Source organism: Alligator mississippiensis, chromosome 2, assembly GCF_030867095.1.
Source record: "Alligator mississippiensis isolate rAllMis1 chromosome 2, rAllMis1, whole genome shotgun sequence".
Lineage (NCBI taxonomy): Eukaryota > Metazoa > Chordata > Crocodylia > Alligatoridae > Alligator > Alligator mississippiensis.
This window is the reverse complement of record NC_081825.1, coordinates 173,279,529-173,292,192: the sequence shown is the minus strand read 5'-3', so window position 1 is coordinate 173,292,192 and position 12,664 is coordinate 173,279,529. Positions and strand designations below refer to the sequence as shown.

The window sequence follows — 12,664 nt, the reverse complement described above, 5'->3', positions numbered from 1 at the left end:
GCCAGCCTTACTGTCAGGTTGAATCCCTCTCAACACCAGCCTTGCAACACTGGGGGCATCATCCTTTCCAAATCCTTTCAGGGGAACCTGAGGCATGGCTGATTAACAGTCTGATCCTGCTCAGCAAAAGCTTTACCATTCCTCTTGGGGGCAGAGGGGAGAAAGAAAAGGGACCAGGCATCCTCTCTCACCTGTAAATTTGATAGCTGCCACCTGAATTTCTGGCCATGGGCTCGAGTAGTGTGTCTGAGCTGCCTGGCAGAGACTCTCCAAAAGAGTAGGTTTTTCTTTGGCCTGGAGGGAACCAAGGACACGTGAGCTCCCTCTGGTGAAAAGTGCTCTCACACCACATGCTGGTACTGATCAGGAGGAAGTGGGAGCAGCAAGGGACTAGAAGGAGCAATCATGGCCTGTCCCATGCCTCCTGGTCCTAGACCCAACCCTTGCAGTTATTTCCACTGTGCCCCAGTTCCCTCCCTCCATCCTACGAGCCCTGCCCTCAGTCACCTCCTGCCACTCACAAACTCACTCACCAAATGCCTGCAGACATCCTGCAGCAGCTGATCCTGTTTCCCCTGCTCTGACCCCTGCGTATGGAAGGCCAGGGCTGCCTGGACCCTCCTTAAGCCCAGGTAAGAGCAGCACAGGCCCAGCGTTGTTCTGCACTCCTGAAAAACACAGTCACACCAGACCTGTACTCCCTGCTGACTGCTGAGCTGAGGCTAAGGGTTGCCTCTTGACCCAGGACTGCGCCCAGGCCAGGAACAGGATGGCTTGGCCAGGAGGTGACTGGCACTAGGCACGAAGGAGTGGCTGTGAGCAAAGGGAGGACTTCTTCTGCCTTTCATATGGCACCTGCAGGCAGCACCCATCTCCCCCTCACTAAAGCCATGCAGGGAGATTTCCTGCATGCACAGGGGGGTCAGATGTGCTGGACCTGGGAGGCAGCCCCAAGCTCAAGGAGGTGCCTGGATGAAGCCACCTCACTGGGAAAGGGATGGTCACCACCGGACGCAGGAAGGGCAGAGTGCCCCTGGGGCTGGACTGAGGAGATTTGGCAGGGCTGAGGAAGCCTGTCACCGGTTCTTACCTTGGCCACCTGTGGGTTGGGGTCCTCCAGGTGAACCAGGAGTGTTCCCAGGCTCTGCCTCACCTGCCTTTTATAAAAGGCTTGCCTCCTCTTCATGCAGCCTGCCAGGGCGCCGAAGAGGGCAAAAGCCACGGTGCGAAGACTGTCGCTGTCCTGTGGCCGAGAAACCCCAGTGTGGTCACAACCAAGCCTTTCTCTCATGGGCCTGGCACAGCTCCTCACAGGAGCCTTTGGCTTCCAGCCTGCCAGGTGGTGTGCCAGGGAGGTGGGCTCTGGCAGGTCCTGCTCCAGGTGGGCTGCCTGGGAGCCAGGGCACTCAGCAGAGCTCAGGGAGCAGCAGCAAGCCTCGTTCCCTGAACGTGCGGGCACTAGGGTCTCTGATTCTGAATCCCAGCAAAACCACATCCCCCAGTCCCTGTGGTCGCTTGTCCCTGCCCAGCTCTGCTTTCGACTCAGGAGAATCAACACGGCAGAGAACAGCCCCAGAGCCCTACAGAGCCCCATGACCCCAGCCGCAGCCTCGCTCGGTCTCCTGAGCATCCCTCCTTGTCTACAAGGGCTCATCTGTCATCCCTTTCTCTTCACTTGCTTTTCCTCCTGAAAACTCATCTCTTCCACAGTACTTAACATCTTCCAGTTTGAGCTGGAACAAGGGGCAGCAAGTGCATCCCCCACCTCTGAAATGGCCCCGAGGGAAGAGCACTGGAATGGGGGTGGGGAGTGCTGCTCACTCACATGGTTAAAGAAGGACCTGATATGCGCAACTGCATCCTCAACCAGGGGCCCCACATCTGTCCCTAGATGTTTAAAGATGTGGGTGAGTGCCCGCATGCCCTCCTCCATGAGCTCAGGCCTGGTAGGCACAAATGATGCCTCGAACAGGGTCTCCAGGACAGCCTTCTGGTGTTTTTTCAGCTGTAAAAACAGAAGACACGACACACCGATCAGCGCTTATGCTCCTCACCTCTGGGCTTTCCCATTCACAGAGCGCTCAGGACTTCATCTGACCATGACCCCATGGCTCCATTCCCGTATGCCTGAGAGACACAAGGCACCCGCTTCTGCACCAAAATTACACTTGTCACACCCAACTGTCTCCAGAGACACCACAAGGGGTGAGACAGCAAATCTGGATACGCTTCCAGTCTTTGCGCACACTTTCAGCCCTGCCTCATTGTTTGGTCTCTACGGTCGAGCTGCGTTCTAGGGAGTGCAGGGGGATTTCAACCTCACCTGCTCAGGGGCACCGTAAACTATGTTGCCTAGTCCTCTGGCTGCCATTTGTTGGACAAGGTTATTTGGGTCCCTGGCTCGCTGATGTAGTAAGGAAAGGACTGCCTTCAGGAGCTTCTGCTCTTCTATGACTGGGTCACACATAAGCTAAAAGAAATCAAGCCGTCCATGAGATCCAGCACAGTCATTCCCAACAGCCCAGCCCTGCAGCAGAAAAGTAACCCATGTCAGAGCACAATCCCACAGACCACCACGAGGAAGAGCCTCAGCACATGGCGCACTCCTGTTGGACATGGGGAGGCTTGTCTGCTTAGAGCCAGGCAAATCATGAAGGCAGGGGCTTAGTCTAAGCGGGGGAGATGATGCCAATGTGAGAAGATTGGGACATTGCTTGCTTTAGAGCAGTGTCTTCCTGGGATGCTGGGTGGGTATAGAAGATGCAGTAGTTAGGACCAAACTCAGAGCTGCTGGCTAGGATGAGGGCTCAGTAGGGGCAGGTCAGTAAGGCGATCCTTGTCTGCCTCTCCTTCTCATACGGCAGAAGTGGCGATGCAGGGGCCACGATAGAAGAGAAACCTCTCAACTGCCTCCAGAGATCCTCCCTCCTAGGAAGGGGACCAGGGGACTCCCCAGGGAAAGAGCACAGCAAACATCCTCCTTTCCATCAAACTGCTCATTCTCTCTGGGGCCTTACCTGGCTGACGAAGGCCGTACCGGTCACACGGAGATTTTCCGTTGTGGAACTGGTCCACTGTAGGACCCGCCCTATAAATTGGGGGGTTATTATTCCCAACAGCAGCAGAGCCCTGCAAGAGAAAACCACTAGTTCTGGGACCAGCTGGGCACTGCCAACACTCATTTGCTCTCATCACTTGGAGCACAAGCTCCAGGTCTCCAGCCCCACACAACCCTGCATGTTCAGCACAGAAAGTTCCCCTCCACTACTCGTCCCACTGCCTACAGCACAGATGCAATCCAGCCTGCCTCTCTTACCTGGCCAGCTGGCACACCCCCTCATGGTGTGTCTGAGGGCTCTCTAGTAGTGGCCAGGTTCCCACTTTGCATAGGTCTGCAGCCACTTTCTCCCCAAGGCCGTTTGCTATAGCGCAAGCCAGGGTCTCCATAGAAAGTCTGGGGAGACAGAAGATTTACAGACCGTAACGAGATGCTGTGGCCAGAACAGAACCAAAACGCCCTGTCACTCGGGGCTCCATTACTCAGGCACTTGCTGCGCAAGGCAGGCAGCTCAGATCAGACCGATGCTGCCATTCTTCCTCATGCCTTGCAATCCCCTGACAGGGACAGGGAGGGCAGGGCCTTGCATAAATCAGTGCTGGAAGCCAGACGGGATGCATGGAGGCTCTCCCAAGCCAAGTGCACTACGGAAAGAACTGGGCAGCTGTTTTTCTCACCCTACAAGGACAAAGGCCATGTGTAGAGCATGGGAACATGCAGAAGTCACATGCCCAGGTCCCAAGAACTGGGAGCCCAGCGTGCGGTGGTCAATAATGGAGATTGTGAAGTCCCCGAGCTAAAACTGCCTGTCCTGTCCCAGAGGAGCTCAGACTGGAGGAACAAATAGGCCCTCCGAGCCTTAACATTTCACACTCTGCGCTTCCCAGACAACCCCTGCTTCTTTCAGCTGCCAGGAGCAAGACAGCTCAGCACAGCCCTTGGCAAGGACAAGAACATCCTGCAGGCAGCTAGCCTGAAGTGAAGCCAAACCTGTGAAACCAGGCGCAGCCTCCTCCTTACCTGCAAGGGTTGCCCACTGTGCACACCTGCCCCTTTCGCAGCTGCCTCCGCTGGATGCTTGCTGTGGGCATCGGCATGTCCTGCCCCACGGTACGGACAACTTGCTCTAGAAGAGCACACAGGAGCCCGGGGAGTAGCTCCCTCAGGACTGGGCTGGAATGGATCGTAGTCAGCATCTCCAGGGATGCACATGTTGCCTGAAGGGATAGAGAAGACCAGAGTCAGCCTGGGGAAGACACCTGGAAATCCATAACTCCAAGTCTAAAGGTCTCTTCCTCACATCCTGGAGAGCTCAGAATAGCTCTGGCAGCAGCTCCCTTAGCACTTGGCTCCCTTCCCAGTCACATCCCTGCACTTCTGCCTGGGAAGTACAGGGGCACCAGCAGCCTGAAACCAGAGCTGCAAACAGAAGAAGCCTCTCGGTTACACGAGTTACCAGTTCCATAGGCTCATGGAGTCAGTCAGCCACGCAGCATGAAGCTGCTGTGTTTCTGCTGCTGACAGAAGAGCCGGGGTGACCCAGGGGACAGGACAGCAGGGGAGAAAAGCTTGCCACATGACCTGGCATCCTACTTCAAGCTCTCAAGAACCAGGACTCTAGCCCTCAAGGGGGAAACAACAAAGCTGGGTCTGGGCTGTCACTTACTGCGAGAGGTCCCTGGGCTGCGGTGCCCTCAGATGAGCTCCCTTCTGTGCCGGCTGGATGCTGGATCTTCTCCGTAAGCAACTGGAGTATATGGCGGGTGGAGAAATCATCCCCCCCCCCAAGGCCCTCCAGAGCTCAGAGGTGTCACTGCAATTTAACACAAATTATATATGAGCTACAGGTTCTCCTGTGATGTCATGAAGCAATAGGACACTGAAGCAAAGGCCAAGGGCTCTCCTGGTCTAGGATGGGGTTGGAGCACAGTGATGTCATCTGCCAATGCCGTTAGGCACAAGCCTGGCATTTCCTACCCAAACGCACTAGGACATTGACTCTTACCAAGTCAGCCCAAAGGATCTGCAGCTGACTTGAAACTGTATGGGCTTTGCCAGGCTGTGGGATGTGTGTGTGCCACCAGGTACAAGAGGTAGGGAGTGGCAAGTACCTGTCCATTGGCAGAGGCTTGGCAAGGAGGCTGCTGGTCACTGCCTCTAGGTGGAACACAGCGAGAATGCCAACGCCTTCTAACAGGAAGCCTCGCATGGACCTCTCCTGCATTGTTGGCATCCGAATAAAGATGGTGCCCAGGATGTCCGGCACCTGGAGGGAAAATAACAAGAACAAGGGTCCCTTTCTCATTCAGCCAGCACAATCCAAACCAATCCCTCCTGCAGTTTGGCAATTTGCTGCCAGCTTAGAAATTCCTTGCTTTAAGGGACCAATGTCCAGACACTGCTGCCTCCAGCTGATCCTAAGAAGTGAGTACATTCCTATGTCCCTACTTGGGGTAAAAGTGGACACCGTGACACGTGGGCAGACACCAACCAGCCTGCACACCCTCAGCCTTTCCCCCACCCATGTGCACACACCTACAACCTAATTGCATGTGCTGCCCAGGAACTATTTCTGCCTGACATTAACCCGTGTGCTCACACAAACACCCCAACAAATATCAATATCTGGGGGTGGTTTTAAGAAGATAATTTGGGCCTTTTGCCTGTGTGGATGCTCAGCTCAGGACCAACAAGCACCACCAGCGTCAGAACCCCTGTGAGAATCCCTGGGACTGCGAGCAAGATGATTGTAACTGTAATTTTTCCAGGTGAGACCGGCTCTGCTGGAACTGCACACTGGAGTTCCCACTCCTCATTTCTAACTGCACCTTCCTATTCTGCACATGGCCAGGCCTGCGGGACAGTAGGTCCAGCTGCCCATAGCCAGTCCCATCCAGAACAGGGAGAGGGTGGAGGCTGCAGTATCTCTGGCATCCGTTCTTTCCTGAACCCTGTTCTGAACCCTGTGAAGAGGAGCAGGATGGAAGGAGCATTTCACATAGCCTTGACCAAGGCTGGGAAATGCCTGAGGACACAGAACCACCTCTAGCTCCTGCCCCTGCATGGTGTGACACCATGGTGTGGCAACGAGAGATGCATCCATTCCACATGCCTAACCACAGTGTTCTAGTCCAGCCACAGCTGGGTGCCTCAGACTCCCCTTGTTGCCCTCTCCTGCTAAATTTGCCCCAGAGTCTATGTTTTCAAACCTTCCAGGGCTGAAAGCTCTTATCAACAACCTAAGTCACTGAATCCCCATCCTGCCTTCCTGTGCTCTTTCTCTTGGATGCAGCTGATCAACTCTTCCCCATCTCTGGCTAGTAAGGGAAATGGAACTTGCTTCGTGTCCAGGGATCAACAGTAAGATTGCTGTTCACTCCACATGAAAGCAGTGTTTGAAAAGCGTAAAGCAAATGTAGAAAGCCTCCTCAGCTTCAATTTTACCTCATCCAGAAGGGCATCTCCATTCTCCCTCAGGATTGTATGGAACCAGTGGCCTGCTGCTGTGGCACATGTGGGGCTGGCAGACAGCATGCCATCCATTATTGTCCCCACAAAATCAAGGGTCTGGTTGGAGGGCAAGTATTTGCCAATGACCTGGAGACAAATAGAAAGAAGGGAAACTGCATTGAACCCCAGAGTTCAAGCCTGATATTAAAGAGTTGTGCTGTGCGTAAGCTTGTGCCCTACGGTGACTTGGTGCATGCACAAGAGGTGAATCCTGGGTTTAAACGTTGCACCAGTCTACAATGGAGGGAGCATCATTTGACAACACAACAGGAACACAGCCAGGCTGCACCCCAAGGTAAGTTAAAACAGGCACACAAGGAGACCAAGTCCTGGCTGAGGCTCTCACTTGGATGCTGTACTGACTAAGGTTTGTTCTTCTGTGCAGGGACAGAACTATCTACCAAGCTTTCTAATTTTGCTCTGACTTATTCTTTCTACCATGGACATTGGCAAACAGCAGCAGATAGCAGGTGAACAATAAGTGTCCCAAAATGCCTCTCCCATGCACACCAAAGAAAGAGATAAACCATGTGTGAGCAAAGGAATGGACAATGAAGGACGCCCCGTTCCCAGAGTCTCCACACCAGGTTCTTGAGCCACTGACCTTCGCCATTTGGGAGGATGATGTAAGCACAGCCTCAGGGCTGGCAGCTTTGAGCTCTTCCCGGAGACCTCGCAGCTTCTTCTCTGCTGCATCCATTGTCCTGGACTGGTCTGGAATGAAAATGAGGAGGAAAAAGTGCTGTAATGATGTCTGACACAGAACCTTGGCTCCATGGAGGAACCATGTACAGTGTCATGGGCAGTGTGGTCCAAGGGTGATGTTCAAGGTCTCAGTGACTTCAGTGGGGTCAGAGGTGCAGTGGGATCAGAGCTGCTACAAGCCTCTCCCCATTCTTGTTAGGGGGGCTTCTTTTCACACTTCAAAAAAGAGAGCCAGGCCCTTCACACCACGCAACTCTTCTCTCCTAGGAGGAGATCTTCCAAGGGCCGGTTGTGGCGCTTTTGAGATGCTTTTGAGCTGTCATTTGACTAGTAGTGAATGGACAGAGAAGAGGAGTAGGCATTACCAGAGAGAGAAAAGGGGCAGAGTCACTTGCACCTACTCAGAGCGCCCTTACCTTGTAGGCGCAGAAGGCAGACAATGCAGTCGGCGGCCCACAGGTGGGATGTGGCAAGAGAGTCACAAGTGTATGGCGCCAGCAGCCCCAGCAGGGACCCAAACTGCTCAAAAGGCTCTTGTAGCTGAGAAAAAAGGACAAAGAAATGAATGACATCTTCCTGGGTCTGGCTAGAGTGATATTCAAGTTTATGATCCTGGGAAGGTGAAAACAGAAATGCATCCCTGTGGGACCCTGACTGCTAGGGAAGTTTTCTACATCTCAGGGTGAGGCTGCCATGAGGACATCACGGGAAGAAAGTTAGACCATGCTTACTCTGCAATAGACTGTCTCCCGATAGGCAACAAGCAGCTGAGAGCTGGCCTGCGAGGCCCTATCTTTCTTCCACTCCTTATCGGAGAAGATCCATGGCTCAAGCAGCTGTTGAGAGAGCAAACTACTGTCAAAGAAACCTTTAAAACAGCTGAGGAACCATTTCAACAGCAGACATCACCATGGCCACTGAAATCCCACCAAGCAATCTGATTCTTTTATCATCCAGATTCATCCCAGGTGGCCTTTAATTCCCCTGAAGCCAGAGGAGCTGTTGAGTGACCCTGGCACAAGATGGTGCAGCTACTAGGGATATCAACAGGATACCATCCATTGCCCCAAGGACACCTTGTGAGACTCCCCTCTCATTTGCCCTGCCAAGGGAAACCTTCCTCCCTGTCCTTTGGCTCATTCCCCCTTCCCCAGAGGAAAGGGCTCTGCCTGCTCCTGCTGGCTACTCACAAGGAACATTTCCATGAACCAATTCTCAGTGGGGTCTTCTTCAAGGAGGCCCCTCATGAGCTCACCCAAGGCCTGCATGGACAACTCGTGCAGTGCCTGCAAGCAGGAGATAGAAGACAGAAGCTCAGGGCCAGCGGGAGCGTGTCACAAAACCCAGAACCGTTCTAGGGAGGCCGGGGTGACTGCCAAGACCCAGAGCAGGCTGGGGAGCAGGTCCCAGCAGGTGACGCCAGAAGACAACTGTTTAGGTGTACCTGTATTTGAACGGAGTCCTGAGAGATCTCACCCTCTTCCCTCAGCTGCTGAACAGCTGGAAGAGGCAGCAGGCATTTTAAGCAGTCATCCAAGATGTTTCTGTTTTCATTCAGATTTAGTGAGGGTTTCACCTTGCTGGCAGAAGAAAGAGAGGAAGAAAAGCCCTGTCACACTGACTGCCAGCCCCAAGTGAAAGTGGGTCTAGTGCTCAGATATGGTCTGAACCTAGAACCTGAAATCCAAACCCCGCTGGACTTGGCAGCTGAGAAGCTCCTGGCACTCCCCCCAACCACTCCTAGTTGTCCCACAACCACCACCACCGAGTCTTTCAAGTCCAAATCTCCAAGTGGACCAAACACATTCAAGCCCTCTGACCCCAGCTGCAGCGAGTGCAGCCTGTGACCTGAGCCCTGCAGGGGTCTCTTAGATCTGACAGGAAGAACAACAGAGTTAAGGAAGGAGCTCATCTCTGACCAGGGCATCCCAGTGCCAAGGGCCAGCGCAGGAATCACCTACCTCAGGTGCTTAATGGCAAGCATGGCCCTGAGGCGAACAGGAGAGGCCAAGGAATCCATTGGTTCCTCTTTCATGAAGTCCTAAAAGGCAGAAATGGAGACATGACACAGGAAATGGATGTGGGAAGCAGAGAGCCTCACCCCACAAACCCACCAGGCTGCCCTCCCAAGTGAGCCATAAACAGAGCCAGGGCTGTGCTGGCCACTGCCCAAGGACCCTGCTCAGGTCAGTGGCATCAGTGCAGAGGACACAGAGCTGTATCCCAGGCACTCACCAGACAGAGCCGGGCCCTCCAAGAGCAGCCCACAAAGCAGCATTGCCGACAAAGCTTCGAGGGGCACCAGCTGTCTGGCCCCAAGCAGACCCCTCATGAGCCTCCAATAATCCCATGACAGCCAGGGGACGAACAGCCGCTCGAAGGGAAACCAGTCCCATTAGGTTCCCACCAGGTCCTTTGCAGTTTGGCCTGCAGGGCTCCTCCCACTCACCAGCATGTACCCCAGGAGCTCCTCTTTGTAAGTGAACTGGAAGTTCTGGGAGTCGTCTACATCCCGGATGGCACGGCTGATCTCAGTGACTGACTGAATCAGGGTCAGCTTTAAGTCTGGGTCCTGAATTTCATGGGGGAACAACAAGGAGATGGGGATGAGGAACGGACAAGAACCAAGGTCCACAACGTAAAGATCAGGGATGAAATGCAGCCTCATTTGCATCCCTGAGAGATGTGTACAGGCCCCAGGAAGTCCCGGGCCCACACCCATCTCAGACGAGGAGCATGGCAGGAGCAGGGACTCCCACCTGGGGAAGGTCATCGTGCCTCCTGCACTTAGGGTCTGGGAGGAGCACAGGCAGAGGTGGGGTCATTGAACATTTACCTTATTGACAATGTTGATGCCAAGCACCTGGGAAAAGGAATGCAAAACAACCGTCAGTGCCTGGAATGGCTCCAGAGTACAGCCCACTGCCAGGTTCAAAAAAGGGCCAGGCCGGGGAGTGTTGAGCAGTGCAAGGGCATGAATGCACGCCCCTCTCCAGCACAGGGCAGGTTGTCAGGAGCGTCTATCCCAGCGCTCTCCATACGTGGGACCCTCCCACTGCACATCATCCCAGAAGGATTAACATGGATGCTCATCACAGGCGTGAGTTCAGGGGGAGGTTCAGACAGTCAGAGCCTCTCTAGGCACCCAAGGGCAAAGGAGACATCAGTCCCATGGCAGGCCTGTTCCCAACATGGTGCAGTCCCAGGCTCTTACCTGGCAGCTGGTCGTGTAATACTGCAGGACCTTCCTGGTGATGTCACGCTCCACGCGGGAGAGCAGCTGCGTTTGGGGGGCATGGACAGCAATTCGGCTGTAGGCCAGTATCAAGGCCGTGTGGGTCCTGGCTCTTTTCCCTTGGAGATAGTCCTGCACAGGGTGACATGACACTCACACCAGGACTTCCCATGCCTTCTGCCCCCCAAGTAGGAATCACTGCTGACCAAGGAGTTGCCCAGCAGCGATACCAGCTCTCTCTGCCAGTCACAGGAAACCCACAGCTCTCAACACCATCATCAGTGCTTTGGTTCAGATGCCTTATCTTCTCTGTCCTGCAGCCTGGGTGACTAGGGCAGAGAGAGCTGCAGTGCCACTCTGAGCCATGGAAGCTGGGGCAGGGGTGGGGGAGAGTTTGTGACTGACAGGAACTGGGGCAGCAGATGCATTGTGCCCAGGGCCTCCTCATGCATTTGGCAGTAAGGAGTCCCTGGGCACAACACATCAGGAAGGCTGCTGCAGGGCTCTCTGTGTGAAGGAAGTGGCTCTGCCTGTGCTGCTTTGTGCAGAAGCTGAAGCTGAAGCTCTCGGCAGGTGTTTGGGGCACCGTGAACACCCTGCTGGATGCGGCCTGGACCCAAACACCTGTGAGCACTGAGGTGCTCAGCTCAGCCATGGTGGTGGCTCTGCTGGGCTGGGTGAGCCCTAGAGGAGAACCTTAGGGCCCATTTTGCAGCAAACATGTAGGTGCCTCTAGACTCTCCAGCACCTGCCCAGGAAGGTGGGTGGGCATGTGGATTATGCATTCGGAGCTGGTACTTTGAGGCTGGGCAACAGGGCTCATGTCTCCTCTCCCACGGCTAACTAAAAGATGTGAGAAATACACAATCTCTTTCTCTGGGTGAACAACAGATGTAGTTGCCTCAGTGCCTGAAAGGGGCTGGTTGACTGTTGACCCATTAACCTGGGACATGAAAAACGTGAGTAGTAGAAACTGTGTTCCCCTCTGTATCACTGGAGACCTGATGTGGAGCACGTCCCCTGGGAGAGGCCATTACCAGGGAGAGTAGCCACTGCCAAGCTGTTCTTCTCTAGGGTTTCTAGGGAGAGGAAGTGTGAGAAACCCCCCAGCTCCATTACCTGCAGGCGGCCAACTATCCCAGGCACCTGTACTTTACTCATAGCAGCACCAAAGTCCTCCAGTGTGCCCAGGGTGAGGTCCAGGTGGCCCTTGGCTGAGAATGCCAGGATGGTCACAACTTGCTGGAACCCAAGAAACGCATTGGTGAGTGAGCAGGACCGTCTGGCTGACAGACCCAAGAGACCTCCCCATCTCCCCTGATACTAGAACTGCCCGTCCAACCTGGAACAAGCCAGGGGGCTGTGTGAGGGAAAGGACAAGGGAAGGCCATGAAGCAAACAAGCCCCAGACACAGAGTAACAGAGAAGTGAGGACACGGGAGGACCTGGCCATGTCTGGAGAGAACAGGGTCCTCACCTCTCTCTCAGAAGCATTCATGTAATCTGTGGCCTTCAGAGATTTCTGGAGCTGGGATTTCACATGGGCAACATCCTGGCAAGAGGCCAATGTGGTACCAAGTGCCTTATATAGGAAACTCTGAAAGAAGGAGACCGACATCACCAGAGCTGGGAACACACCAGCCTGCTGGTCAGGACAAGAACCACCCAGAAACACACCCGTCCCTAGGAAGGACCAAGAGAGTCCAGCCCCAGCACCCACGCACCAAATAACTGGCCCCACTCTCTGCAGGGAAATGGCAGCTAAAGGCAGAGAAAGAGCCCCGCTAAGCAGCTCCCGTTGGGTCAGTGAAGAGAGCAAACAACCAAGGACAATGGCTTTGATCAAGAAAAAAGAACAGAAAAGCACAAACTCTGGAGAGAAACTCTCTGCATCCTCCTGCCACAGCACCATGAAACAGCTACAGAAACCTAGCCATTGCCAAGAGCACGCACCTTCTCCGGGGAGGAGCAGGCATAACTGGCTGTCTGGTGCTGCAGCTCCAGGCTCAGCTGACTGCTCCAGGCATCGTCATCGATACTCTTCAGCGTCATGTTCAGGAACTGAGGGCACAAGTGAAGGGAAGCAAAGGGTTGGGTGCATGGGCTGAGTCTCTGTCGTCCTCCTCCTGTGCCCTTTCTAGCACCCAAGTCTCACA

At 54.4% G+C, this 12,664-nt stretch overlaps 1 protein-coding gene and 1 long non-coding RNA gene across 2 annotated transcripts; both read right to left on the bottom strand.

The window, feature by feature from the left end:
* Nucleotides 1–4,162: 4,162 nt before the first annotated feature.
* On the bottom strand, nt 4,163–9,309 carry LOC109281656 (maestro heat-like repeat-containing protein family member 2B). The gene is made up of 10 exons (XM_059721371.1): nt 9,235–9,309; nt 8,718–8,853; nt 8,464–8,559; nt 8,005–8,109; nt 7,690–7,813; nt 7,173–7,282; nt 6,503–6,655; nt 5,170–5,324; nt 4,725–4,871; nt 4,163–4,275 (listed from the first exon to the last, which is right to left on the bottom strand). The coding sequence occupies exons 1-10, from the start codon at nt 9,306–9,308 to the stop codon at nt 4,248–4,250; spliced, it is 1,128 nt and encodes a 375-aa protein (XP_059577354.1). The 5' UTR covers nt 9,309; the 3' UTR covers nt 4,163–4,247.
* A 420-nt stretch (nt 9,310–9,729) lies between these two features.
* LOC132248379 (uncharacterized) lies at nt 9,730–10,779 on the bottom strand. The gene is made up of 3 exons (XR_009459559.1): nt 10,488–10,779; nt 10,110–10,136; nt 9,730–9,845 (listed from the first exon to the last, which is right to left on the bottom strand). It is a non-coding gene; the product is annotated as an uncharacterized LOC132248379 (long non-coding RNA).
* Nucleotides 10,780–12,664: the final 1,885 nt, after the last annotated feature.

Excerpts from the sequence above, each read along its gene's own strand:
- LOC109281656 (XM_059721371.1), bottom strand. The coding sequence starts at position 9,308 with ATGAAAGAGGAACCAATGGATTCCTTGGCCTCTCCTGTTCGCCTCAGG. Across the intron at positions 7,814-8,004 it reads GGGAGACAGTCTATTGCAGA|CTACAAGAGCCTTTTGAGCA; the intron begins GTAAGCATGGTC and ends CTTTTTTCTCAG. Across the intron at positions 6,656-7,172 it reads CATCCTCCCAAATGGCGAAG|GTCATTGGCAAATACTTGCC; the intron begins GTCAGTGGCTCA and ends ATTTGTCTCCAG.